This window comes from Oncorhynchus masou, chromosome 1 (assembly GCF_036934945.1).
Source record: "Oncorhynchus masou masou isolate Uvic2021 chromosome 1, UVic_Omas_1.1, whole genome shotgun sequence".
NCBI classification, from domain to species: domain Eukaryota; kingdom Metazoa; phylum Chordata; class Actinopteri; order Salmoniformes; family Salmonidae; genus Oncorhynchus; species Oncorhynchus masou.
In genome coordinates, this window is record NC_088212.1 from 64975390 (window position 1) to 64989220 (window position 13831).

Here is a 13831-nt window from a genome sequence, read left to right on the forward strand (position 1 = left end):
ATGTGTTATTAGCATCAAGTCTGTTTACCTGAGCTTGCTTTCTGTCAGGCATGACTGGGCTGAACATGAAATGAGTTGGTGATGGACAAGGGCCATTTCTTCTATCCATCTGTGGAATGGATGCGTTCATTGCTGCTTTCAAGCCATGTCTTTCAGGCCTGTGGATGCTCTTTTGTCCACCAAAGGACGCTTTGATGCATTTCCTCTCGGGTGTTTTAACCCTTGGTGGGTGTCTAATCCCTGGGAGAGGGTGATACCGCAGCAGTGGGAGAAAGGTTAGAAATGACACATCTCTCCAGAGCAGCTGGAAGGACCACCATGAAGCTGCTGTGTGGTAGAGAACGATAAGAGTGTCTGAATAAGATTTAGACGTTCATCGAAACAAAACAGCAATACACTAAATCACCTTGGATGGGTTCTCAGGAGAGTATACGAACACACTTCTGTTCAAGTATCAACCAACTAGTTCATTGCAGTTATGTCAACTTTGCGTGGAAAATATTTCTCCACACTTTCACAAAAGAGGTGGATCACACATTCCCTGCCTTCTCCTTATTGCTTTTGGTTGTCGGTGGTAACATCCATCAGTCTGTCCTCAGTCTCTTCATACAAGCTGTGTGTAATAGAAAACACTGCAGACTTTATAGGCCAGCTTAGCTCCATTGTGAGGCTCTGAAAGGATGTTTACACATTGATCTAGCCTCACCTACTAACAGAAGGCAGCAGGAGGAGAGCTGGGGAGAGGAGCATGCTAACTAAAACACTGCTTCCCTTTCAGGAGCAGAAACACTGAGCATTCAGACAGACATATATGGGCCTGTGTCCCTCTAACAGTAGAGCATCAAAGCCACGTGGCCCAAATCTTCAGGCCATCTGGTCTGCTTGTTAAAGCCACGCTGTGCGCTTGTGTTTAAATGAAGGATTCTCTAGCACCATCACCATCAAAGCCCACGGTGTGTTCTCTGTAATCTCAACCACTGTTCTGTCTCTGAGCTCTCCTGTAGTTGTTTATTAATACATGAATTAAGTATACTCTCGAAGAAAGACGCTAGAGACCGACTTAGACCGTGTTTGGCATACACAGCAATTAATACATTTCCTCTGTACAGATCTTGGGTTAGTTAATTAAATCAAATAAATTGAAATTTCATCAGTCACATGCGCCGAATACAACAGGTGTAGACCTTACAGTGAAATGCTTACTTACGAGCCCCTAACCAACAATGCGGTTTAAAAAAAATATGGGTTTAGAATAATAAATAAAAGTAACAAATAATTAAAGAAAATCAGTAAAATAACAATAGTGGGACTATATACAGGGGGCACCGGTACAGAGTCAATGTGTGGGGACACCGGTTAGTTGAGGTAATATGTACACTACCATTCAAAAGTTTGGGGTCACTTAGAAAGGCCATATCTCAGACTGGCCAATAAAAAGAAAAGATTAAGATGGGCAAAAGAACACAGTCACTGGACAGATGAACTCTGCATAGAAGACCAGCACCCTGGAGTCACCTCTTCACTGTTGACGTTGAGACTGACATTTTGCGGGTACCATTTAATGAAGCTGCCAGTTGAGGACTTGTGAGGCGTCTGTTTCTCAAACTAGACACTCTAATGTACTTGTCCTCTTGCTCAGTTGTGCACCGGGGCCTCACACTCCTCTTTCTATTCTGGTTAGGGCCAGTTTGCGCTGTTCTGTGAAGGGAGTAGTACACAGTGTTCTTCAGTTCTTCAGTCCATCTTCAGTTTCTTGACAATTTCTCGCATGGAATAGCCTTAATTTCTGAGAACAAGAATAGACTGACAGGTTTCAGAAGAAAATACTTTATTTCTGACCATTTTGAGCCTATAATCGAACCTACAAATGCTCCAGATACTCAACTTGTCTAAAGAAGGCCAGTTTGATTGTTTCTTTGATCAGCACAACAGTTTTCAGTCGTGCTAACATAATTGCAAAAGTGTTTTCTAATTATCAATTAGCCTTTTAAAATGATAAACTTGGATTAACTAACACAACGTGCCATTGGAACACAGGAGTGATGGGTGCTGATAATGGGCCTCTGTACGCCTATGTAGATATTCCATTAAAAATCAGCAGTTTCCAGCTGCAATAGTAAATTACAACATTAACAATGTCTACACTGTATTTCTGGTCAATTTGATGTCATTTTAATGGACAAAAAAAAGTACATTTCTAAGTGACCCCAGTCTTTTGAAGGGTAGTGTACATGTAGGTAGTTATTAAAGGGGCTATGCATAGATGATAACATGGAGTATCAGCTGTGTAAAAGAGGGAGGGGGAGGTGAAAATAGTCTGGGTAGCCATTTGATTAGAAGATATCACTATAATATCACGGCCGGCCGGTGTGCAGCGAGAACTGGGTTGGGATCGTGTGGTGGAGCAGATGACCGTTCACTACTAGGTTGACGGCAGTGACTTTATCCTCTTTTACTATTCTTGCAATACCCCGTCCTTGACTCAACCAACAGAGAGAGGCTCTATGGCACTTACCATTGAATAGACCTTTACCATGGTAACTGGTAACCACAACGGTTTTGAGTTATTTACCAAATACCGTTCGGATGCAACTTTCTTTTGTGACATGTTTGTCGCAGCATCAAGAAAGAGCCAAAAGACTGAGGGTTTGGACTCAAACTCTACTTTATTTAGGTTGAAACATGATGCTTCTATGTCCCCATACAATACATTCAGTATATACATTTGGCAATGAGGGACTGTACAGATATGTTATAGTAGTGAATACATACACGGGAAGAAAATGTACACAAAAGCATTAAAACCACTTGACCTCAGAGTGGCTAGAGAGACATAATGAGATAAGTTGATGGCTGATGGCAACACACACACACTTCTCTGAGGGTGAGAAGGACTATTCCAGGTTCCCAGAGAGACATAATGTGAAGAGTGAGTCTGCTGATTGAGACAAAGCTCCTTCTCTGCCTTCCAGAATCACCTCCCTTCCTTCCTCCCTCCTAGTCAGGCGAGGGGACTTCCTCCGTGCAGCGTGGACAACGTACGTGGGACCTTGCCTACAGTAACATGCATCTGTCAGCAGCCCTGAATAAAGATCCTCCTCTTCTTTATGTTTCATCTCTGCCACACAGGAACATTAAGACATATAGTGCATTTGGAAAGTATTTAGACCCCTTGACTTTTTCCACATTTTGTTACATTACAGCCTTATTCTAAACTAGATTAAATCGTTTTTTTCCCTCATCAAATCTACACACAATACCCCATTACGACAAAGCAAAAACAAATTTAGACATTTTTGCAAATTAAAAAAACATGTAAATGTGATATTTTTCATAAGTATTCTGACGCGCCACTCAGAACTTTGTTGAAGAACCTTGGCAGAGAATACAGTCTTGAGTCTTCTTGGGTATGACGCTACAAGCTTGGTACACCTGTATTTGGGGAGTTTCTCCCATTTTTTTAAGGAAGATCCTCTCAAGCTCTGTTAGGTTGGATGGGGGGCATCGCTGCACAGCTATTTTCAGGTCTCTCCAGAGATGTTTGATCGGGTTCAAATCCGGACTCTGGCTGGGCCACTCAAGGACATTCAGAGTCTTGTCCCGAAGCCACTCCTGTGTTGTCTTGGCTGTGTGAGTCTTCACCCAAGAGGTCAATCTTGCGTTTATCAGACCAAAGAATCTTGTTTCTTATGGTCTGAGAGTCTTTAGGTGCCTTTTGGCAAACTCCAAACGGGCTGTCATGTGCCTTTTACTGAGGAGTGGCTTCAGTCTGGCCACTCTACCACAAAGGCCTGATTGGTGGAGTACTGTGTAGATGGTTGTCCTTCTGTAAGTTTCTCCCATCTCCACAGATGAACTCTGGAGCTCTTTCAGAGTGGCCATCGGGTTCTTGGTCACCTCCCTGACCAAGGCTCTTCTCCCCCGATTGCTCAGTTTGGCTTGGCGGCCCAGCTCTAGGAAGAGTCTTGGTGGTTCCAAACTTGTTCCATTTAAGAATGATGGAGGCCACTGTGTTCTTGGGGACCTTCAACGCTACAGATTTTTTTTGGTATCCTTCCCCAGATCTGTGCCTTGACACAATCCTGTTTCATAGCTCTATGGACAATTCCTTCAACCTCATGGCTTGGTGTTTGCTCTGACATACACTGTCAACTATGGGACCTTACATAGACCCGTGTGTGCCTTTCCAAATCATGTCCAAACTATTTAATTTACCACAAATGGACTCCAATCAAGGTGTTGAAACATCAACGATGATCAATGGAAACAGGCTGCACCTGAGCTCAATTTCGAGTCTCATAGCAAAGGGTCTGAAAACGTATATACATAAGGTCTGTTTTAATTTTTTATAAATGTGCAAAAATTAAAAATCTTTCACTTTGTCATTATGGGGTATTTGTGTGTAGATTGTTATTAATAAATGATTTAATCCATTTTAGAATAAGGCTGTAACGTAACAATTTTCAACAAAGGAGTCTGAATATACACACACACACACACGTGGCCAAAGGTTTTGATAATGACAAATACAAATTTCCAAAAAGTTTGCTTCTTCAGTGTCTAGATATTTTTGTCAGGTGTTGTCAGGTGAAGTATAATTACAAGCATTTCATAAGTGTCAGACCTTTATTGACACTTACATGAAGTTGATGCAAAGAGTCAATATTTGCAGTGTTGACCCTTCTTTTTAAAGACCTCTGCAATCTGCCCTGGCATGCTGTCAATTAACTTATGGGCCACGTTCTGACTGATTGCAGCCCATTCTTGCATAATCAATGCTTGGAGTTTGTCAGAAATTGTGGGTTTTTGTTTGTCCACCCGCGTCTTGAGGATTGACCACATGTTCTCAATGTGATTAAGGTCTGGGGAGTTTCCTGGCCATGGACCCAAAATATCGATGTGTGGTTCCACGAGCCACTTCATTATCACTTTTGCCTTATGGCAAGGTGCTCCATCATGCAGGAAAATGCATTGTTTGTCACCAAACTGTTCCAGGATGGTTGGGAGAAGTTGCTCTCGAAGGATGTGTTGGTACCATTCTTTATTCATGGCTGTGTTCTTAGGCAAAATTGTGAGTGAGCCCACTCCCTTGGCTGAGAAGTAACCCCACACATGAATGGTCTCAGGATGCTTTACTGTTGTCATGACACAGGACTGATGGTAGCGCTCACCTTGTCTTCTCCGGACAAGCTTATGTCCGGATGCCCCAAACAATCGGAAAGGGGATTCATCAGAGAAAATTACTTTACCCCAGTCTGCAGCAGTCCAATCCCTCTACCTTCTGCAGAATATCAGTCTGTCCCTGATGTTTTTCCTGGAGTGAAGCGGCTTCTTTGCTGCACTTCTTGACACCAGGCCATCCTCACTGTGCGTGCAGATGCACTCACACCTGCCTGCTGCCATTCCTGAGCAAGCTCTGTACTGGTGGTGCTCCGATCCCGCAGCTGAATCAACTTTAGGAGACAGTCCTGACTTTCTTGGGTGCCCTGAAGCCTTCTGCAGAAATACAGTGGAATTTATTTGGGGGAGATTCAGTTCATTTGCATGGCAAATAGGGACTTTGCAATTAATTGCAATTCATCTGATCACTCTTCATAACATTCTGGAGTATATGCAAATTGCCATCATACAAACTGAGGCAGCAGACTTTGTGAAAATTAATATTTGTCATTCTCAAAACTTTTGGCCACGACTGTGTATATGTGTGTAATATATATATATATATATATATATATATATATATATATATATATATATATATATATATATATATATATATATATATATACACATACATACATACATACATGCATACATACATACACACATATATATATATATATATATATATATATATATATGCATATATATATATATATATATATATATATATATATATATATACACATACACAGTACCAGTCAAAAGTTTGGACACACCTACTCATTCAGGGATTTTTCTTTATTTTTACTATTTTCTACATTGTAGAATAATAGTGAAGACATCAAAACTATGAAATAACACATATGGAATCATGTAGTAACCAAAAAAAGTGTTAAACAAATCCAAATATATTTTATATTTGAGATTCTTTAAATAGCCACCCTTTGCCTTAATGACAGCTTTGCATATGCTTGGCATTCTCTCAACCAGCTTCATGAAGTAGTCACCTGGAATGCATTTCAATTAATAGGTGTGCCTTGTTAAAAGTTCATTTGTGGAATTTGAATGCGTTTGAGCCAATCAGTTGTGTTGTGACAAGGTAGGGTGAGTATACAGAAGATAGTCTTTCACCAAATAGGGTCCATATTAAAGTCCATATTATGGCAAGAACATCTCAAATAAGCAAAGAGAAATGACAGTCCATTATTACTTTAAGACATGAAGGTCAGTCAATGCAGAACTTTTCAAGAACTTTGAAAGTTTCTTCAAGTGCAGTCGCAACAACCATCAAGCGGTATGATGAAACTGGTTCTCATGAGGACCGCCACTGGAATGAAAGACCAGAGTTACCTCTGCTGCAGAGGATAAATTCATTAGAGTTAACTGCACGTCAGATTGCAGCCCAAATAAATGCTTCACAGAGTTCAAGTAACAGACAACTCAACATCAACTGTTCAGAGGAGTCTGTGTGAATCAGGCCCTCATGGTTGAATTGCTGCAAAGTAACCATTACTAAAGGACACCAATAAGAAGAATAGACTTGCTTGGGCCAAGAAACACGAGCAATGGACATTAGACTGGTAGAAATCTGTCCTTTGGTCTGGTGTCCAAATTTGAGACTTTTGGTTCCAACAGCTGTCTCTTTGAGAGACCCAGAGTAGGTGAATGGATGATCTCCACATTTGTGGATCCCACCGTGAAGTATGGACGAGGATGTGTAAAGGTGTGGGATGCTTTGCTGGTGACCCTGTCTGTGATTTATTTAGAATTCAAGGCACAATTAACAAGCATGGCTACCACAACATTCTGCAGCGATACGTCATCTGGTTTGCACTTAGTGGGACAATAATTTGTTATTCAACAGGACAATGACCTAAAACACACCTCCAGGCTGTGTAAGGACTACTTGACCAAGAAGGAGAGTGATGGAGTGCTGAATCACCCGACCTCAGCCCAATTGAGATGGTTTGGGATGAGTTGGACCACAGAGTGAAGGAAAAGCATCCAACAAGTGCTCAGCATATGTGGGAACTCCTTCAAGACTATTGAAAAAGCATTCCTCATGAAGTTGGTTGAGAGAATGCAAAGCTGTGTGTGCAAAGCTGTCAAGGCAAAGGGTGGCTACTTTGAAGAATCTCAAATATATTTTGATTTGTTTAACACTGTTTTGGTTATTACATAATTCTATATGTGTTATTTCATAGTTCATGTCTTCACCATTATTCTACAATGTAGAAAATTATTTTTTAAACTAAGAAAAACCCTTGAATGAGTAGGTGTGTCCAAACTTTTGACTGGTACTGATATATTTATTTAATTAATAAAATGTGAGCAGAATTTCCCTCCATTACATACAATGGCCTTCTCCATCAACATCAGTTACCTCATGAAGGTGTGGGATAGTCTAATCATGACATTGACAAACTCCTAAACCTGCCATGAAGAGTCATATACTGTATGCCAGTGGTTCACAACCATCAGGACCCCTGGAGGGTACTTGGTCTATCCACAGGGGGTACCTTGAGAAGACTCATGAGACCATAGGCCCACTTGTAAAATGCACATGAGGGGGTACTTCAGGTGTACTCCGGGCAGAGTACAGTTCAGTTGGTGGTACAGTAACCAAAAAAGTTTGGGAACCATTGCTGCTGTATGCAACCCTACTTAACTTGTTCCCTTATCTTACCAACATAATCAATTCACCTCCAGCAAACACTCATATAATTCCCTGGAAATGCCAATTGGAGGACAGCCTTTGATTTCCACATCGGCAATGATGCCACCCACTGGCTATGGGATTGCATAGCATGCTTCAGCACTCTCCTTATTAACATTTAGATTTTAAAGGACACGTCACTCCCTCTGGTTCAGGGGAGAAGTCAAGGTGTGTATTAAATAATTCCAACAAATAGATGGGTTAGGACAGACTGGAGGTCTGAGTTCATCCAGGAAAATGGAATCCTCCGATTGGTCCATGGGGCTTCTACAGACAGTCTTTATGTGAGGCTGGACAATCCCATTGGTCACGAGACACCATCACTCATCAGTGTCTCAGAGTCAGAGTCAGGCCACAGAAGCAGTTGGACACATGAAGCAGAACTGACTAAAACACAAAGCGAAGCACCACAGTATATGAGACCAGGTCCGGGGTGTTCAAGCTCTGGCCAAACACGATCACATGGCAGAGAATAGTGAGGGCTGGATGCCACGAGGCAGGCCTTCACAGAAAGGAGTAACACATCTGTAATAAGAAGAATTACCCCAGAATAAATTACAGTCACAGAACAATCGTTGAAAGAAGCAGAACTCTAGAAATCAGCGGATCTAATCCGACTGATTCAACCCATGCATTATAAGGCATTAACCAAACATTTGTTACGGACATCACAAAATGTCATAGTGACTATACATACAAATGCTGATCTGTAAAATGTAGTTTTTAAAAAAGAAACAAAAACATTATCTGATTGACTGGCTTATGCAAAAACATATTCTTAAACCATAGATGCAATTTGTTGGGAATCGGAGTCGCATGGTGGGGGTTGGATCAATATCTGCAATCCCATTGTACCTATTGATCTGCAGATTCACGAATGAAATTGATTTTCTGAGGTAGACAATGCAGGCATATTCCATTCTGCCCATACAAAGATGATGGCAGATTGGGAAGGTAATTTAGCCCATTTTGAGACTAGGCACCCATCTCTGGCTCATTTAGCCAATGGTGCTACTGCTGTGTAACATAGTTATCCATCTATCAGTCTGCTGACTGTCAAACCAGAGCTGTACTTACACTGTCCTACCAATGGGACACCCGCGGTGAAGGATATCAGAAATTACAGTCCTGGGATTAGACAGAGACAGACGTCAGTCTGTAGACCTTACAGCACTTAAACACTAAACTGTTGTTGCACTGATGGGGAAAGTATTCACACAGGGCAGGTTTATTGAGTTTGCCGGCCACTGTAGATATACAACCCAACTCCAATACATTAATGTGCCTTCCCCACTTCCTTTATAAAGGACATTACAATCTTTAGCTTCCCCTCACTAAATAAACACTTTCAGCATAACATGGAGCCAAATCCAATATGAACAGGTCTTGTGTGGAGGAGATTGGTACAGAGTGGTACTGTTGAGGAAGCAGCTGTGGGATCAGTGAAACAACGCTCGTCAGCAGATAATGTGTCAGTCAATGATGCAATGATAATGTTGTAGCAAGTACAAACAAAAAGTTAATAGCTGGTCTGGGATCAGGTGGGTGATGACAGGTGAGCTGTGTTATCATCATCATCATCATCATCCCTGCCTCCTCCGCCAACTTGAACTCTGTCCTTCAGACCAATCATACAGAAGGAGAAAGGCAGAGTGACAGGGTTTCCCATGGGAGGTGGCATGAGAGGGCATCTGACCCCTGACCCCTGTGTGACCTTTGGGGAAGGACATGTCACTATAGTGTCCTGATGGCCACGGGGTAGAGCAGGGACATGTGCTCGGCCCCCTTGATGGGCAGCTTGCGGCTGGAGTAGAAGTGGATGATCTCGGGGACACTGTCGAAGGGACAGCTGTTCTGACCCAGGATGTACTTGTTCTCCTTCGTCCTCGACAGCTTCATGTGCATGAAGCCCTGGCTGCTCCTAGAAGGAGAGAGAAAACATTATTTCAGCTCTAAAAACGATGAATGCTTTATCTCCCAGCGGTACAGTGTGACAGATCATTCCCAGCCGATGCAGTACAGTAGGGCTGGTTTAGAACCCAGGTCACATACTGCGTGCTCATACGTACAGTAAGTAGAGAGTGCTACAAGTCTAATGAGCAGCCAGGAAGAATCACTTAGGCTACACCAGTTAATGAATGCAGAGCAAATGAAAAGCTCCCTGGGCTGTGTTCCCTTCGGTATTTCTAGGGCTGAGCCGGAGCCTTGGATCTGTGTGCTTTACAGCTCTTAAGTAATCTCCTGCTCTGGAGCCTTGTCTTAATGAGAAATGTGGCTGTATAAAACCCATTATGCTGCACTAGACAGAAGCTGCAGGGAGAAGGGCAGTGACACAGGCCTTTGATCACATAGAAGGAGAAGGAGAGGAGGAGTGGAGAAGAGGAAGAGAGAGGGATGAGAGAGAGAGAGATAGAGGGGGGAAGGAGAGCGAGAGAAAGAGGGGCATGATGAGGTAGAGGGGAGAAAGAGAGAGGAAGATAGCGAGGAAGAGGGGGAGAGGGGGAAAAGGGAGAGAGAAGAAGAGGTAGATGGTGAGGTAGAGGGGAGAGGGGGAGAGGGGGAAAAGAGAGAGAGAAGAAGAGGTAGATGGTGAGGTAGAGGGGGAGAGGGGGAAAAGGGAGAGAGAAGAAGAGGTAGATGGTGAGGTAGAGGGGGAGAGGGGGTAGTGGAAAAGTCCTCAGGAGACCATTTATCAGAAAACTTTTTTTCTTTTTTTTCTTTCTTTTTTTAAACACAGACTCATAGAAAGTCCCAGAGAAAGTTTTTTTTCTTCTGTTTGCATTGTGCAATGCCAAAGATACTGCAGAATCAGCTCACTCGGAGGATTTACACAGTTAGGAAAAATATACAATATTTAGCAGAGCAGGTGTCACCTCTCCTCTCAACAGAAATAAAAAACAATGGAATAAAGGCCAGACAGTAATGGACTGCAATGACTTCCTGTTCCCATAAGAGGGGTGTGGCATTCAAAGATGGAAATATGTTTTCTTATCCATTCTGTCTCTGCGTGTGTGTGTGTGTGTGTGTGTGTGTGTGTGTGTGTGTGTGTGTGTGTGTGTGTGTGTGTGTGTGTGTGTGTGTGTGTGTGTGTGTGTGTGTGTGTGTGTGTGTGTGTGTGTGTGTGTATTATCAGCAGAAAGCACAAATTTCTGGGCATCTTAAATGAGATGTTTAACCGGTTCAATTACGGGACAATAACCATTAAAAATGACATTTCTCAAAACAGAGGCAAATACTTACTGTAAGTCATATCTTTCATCAGTTCATGAACCAAGAGACAAAACCTTAGTGTGACACGGTGAAACTAGTAAGGACCAATGCAGATGAAGGACAGTCAACAAGAATTCTCTCATATCTTCTCTTCAACACATTGCTGCTGTAAGACTGGCAAGTCACAGCCTTGACATGTATAGTTTCTGCACTAAAAGTATGGTTAGAGAGGGGGAGATAGAAGGAGAGAGGAGTCGGAGAGGGGGAGACAGAGACCCTAAAAGAAACGAGGGAGATTGAGAGCATCTAGCGTGAGGAGAGGTGGATGATCGTTTTATAAGAGAGCTGAGGGAGACTGCAGGGTTTCTCTGCTGCTATAAAAGGGAAGTAAATGCAACTAGTTTCAGCCTCCTCCATCACTGAGCCTGATCAGCCAGCCAGCTCCTCCAGTTGAATACATCTCTGTCATTACCAGGATGTTCATCAAATCAAAGTTTATTGGTTGGAGTAGATGAGGACAGATATCTCTAGTCACACAGCCTGTTCACTGCCTACATCCCAAAATACACCCCGTTCCCCATTTAGGGCTTAGACCAAAAGTAGTGCACTATATAGGGAATTAGGGTGCCAATTTGGGATGCAGTCACTGTGTTGCTGCTTCTTAAGCTGGGCTAGGAGAGGAGAGGCCACTCTGAAGGCAAAGTGTGTTTGATTTATCAACAGCTTGAGGAGATAGGCCTTGGGTTACACGAGCACACCACTTAAAAACTAAACACATCAATAGGAACATTTTAAAAATCCCCCTAAGATTTTCTTCCCCGTCAGCGTTTAGCTTATCGCGTTTCAGCTCCGTGGAGACTCAGAGACAATGGCGCAATAGACCACTACTCACTGCTGTCTGATAACAGAAATGTAGGGCTATTTTTGACAAGACTGGGCCTTTTGTGTTTGTTATCGTATCCTATTTAGTTGTGCGCTTTTATTGTCTAATCGGGATTAATTTCCCTCTGGAGGTCTGGTGTCTTGTTCACCGGGGTCTATGACTTTCACTTGAACCCTCTCATCCTCACAGCAGAGAAATAGGCTGACAGCCATCATCGTTTATCTCTACCTACCTCTCTACATATATTAGACTGCACCACAAATGATGCTTCAATGTAATAAATCCATGGCTTCAGCGAAGCCAAACTCACCCAACAGAAGATAATGATCCAGAAAGAAAGCCATGACCTTATGAAGCATTGTGGGACAGGAAATGTCCTGAATAGCTATTCTTCCGGTTTAATACATACAGTGGCAGCCACAAACAGAGCGTGTCTGACTGGAAGGATTACAGACATGATCAGGACATGACCACACCTGTTCCTTGTGGTTGAGAGTGACTTTAGAAACAAGAATGTGGTTGGTTCTGCTCATTTTAGGTCAACTATATTGTACATAACACAAAGCTGTGTTGTTGTCGCGTTTTATCTGGGAACCATTCCAGTTGTGGTAATATCCAGGAAGAAAACGTGCATTAATAAAACGCACTGAACTGTGCACTGAACTGCACGCACACTGAACTGCACACTCCACAACAAACTGGGGGAAACTGTCTCTCACAAGAAAGACAAAGAGAAGACACTTTCCTGAGACACTTTTGCCTCTTCTGACATGAGTTCAACTGCCAACGCGGAGAGCTTTTGTTGTTCTTTCTACAACTCCAAGGCTTTATAGTTTCTCATGTGTTGTAGCATCAACACATTTTGTTGCATAAATCTTTGTTTTCCTCTTTCATCAACGGTTTATTTTCTACCTCAGTCAGCCCATAAATCCGGCTGTGTAAAACCCCTCCCTGGGGGAGGAGGAAGAGCTATGCCTCTCAGAGACCAGTGAAAGGCTAAATGCACCTTGAAGACCAGAGAGAGAGAGAGAGAGAGAGAGAGAGAGAGAGAGAGAGAGAGAGAGAGAGAGGGAGGAAGAGAAAGAGAGAGAGAGAGAGAGAGAGAGAGAGAGAGAGAGAGAGAGAGAGAGAGAGAGAGAGAGAGACAGAGAGAAACAGAGACAGAGGTACCCTCTCTCCCTGTCAAAAGGCTCTCGGGACTGGTGGTTAGTGAAAGTCTGGGCCTTCATCAATGATGCAAAGCACAAATGTGTCGCCGAATTGGCCCCATTAATATTTCAGCAGCTCCAGACATGGAGTATCTAAACACAGGGTCTTCTAGCCTCTGCCACAGAGGTTTCAGCATCTGCCAACATGGAGTATCTGGCCTACACATTGCGTTTCCAGCCTCTGCCACAGAGGTTTCAGCAACTGAACTCTTGTGTCACCCCCTCCCCACTGCCGGCTCCATGAATCAACCCGCTGATTGTTTACTGGGTTGATCTGAATGACCCTACAACCTCCTCTGCTTCCTACCAGTACTGCACAACTAACACAGTCACGCTGGCAGGACACAGGCACATGATCCACCACACACACCAGAGCGGTTTAGAAATATCTGCCTTCCTGCCTTTGGCCTCTGTCCTATGTGGATGACATCTCCACTGATCTGTGCAGGAGGTCCAACAAAGAGTGTGTTGTAAACAGCCTTTTACACAACTATGATGTATGGTTCACAAGCACACAGACACGGAACAATTCATTCCATCACTCCTTTCTGGATTAGTCCCATTATTCTGGGTTTGACATTGGTGGTCCTAGACACACTCAGAAGTCTATGTGTTTGAACTTTGAACTCAGAGTCAATATGACTTTCTACT

General features: G+C 42.9%; 1 protein-coding gene across 2 annotated transcripts in view; it reads right to left on the bottom strand.

The window, feature by feature from the left end:
* Positions 1–5910: 5910 nt before the first annotated feature.
* The window catches only part of LOC135548162 (SH2 domain-containing adapter protein F-like), a 139811-nt gene continuing 131890 nt past the window's right edge, over positions 5911–13831 (bottom strand). For both annotated transcript variants that reach the window (XM_064977493.1, XM_064977485.1), the window contains one exon: positions 5911–9800. In XM_064977493.1, the coding sequence (XP_064833565.1) occupies positions 9614–9800 (187 nt within the window). In that variant the 3' untranslated portion in view covers positions 5911–9613. The remainder of the gene's footprint in view (positions 9801–13831) is intronic.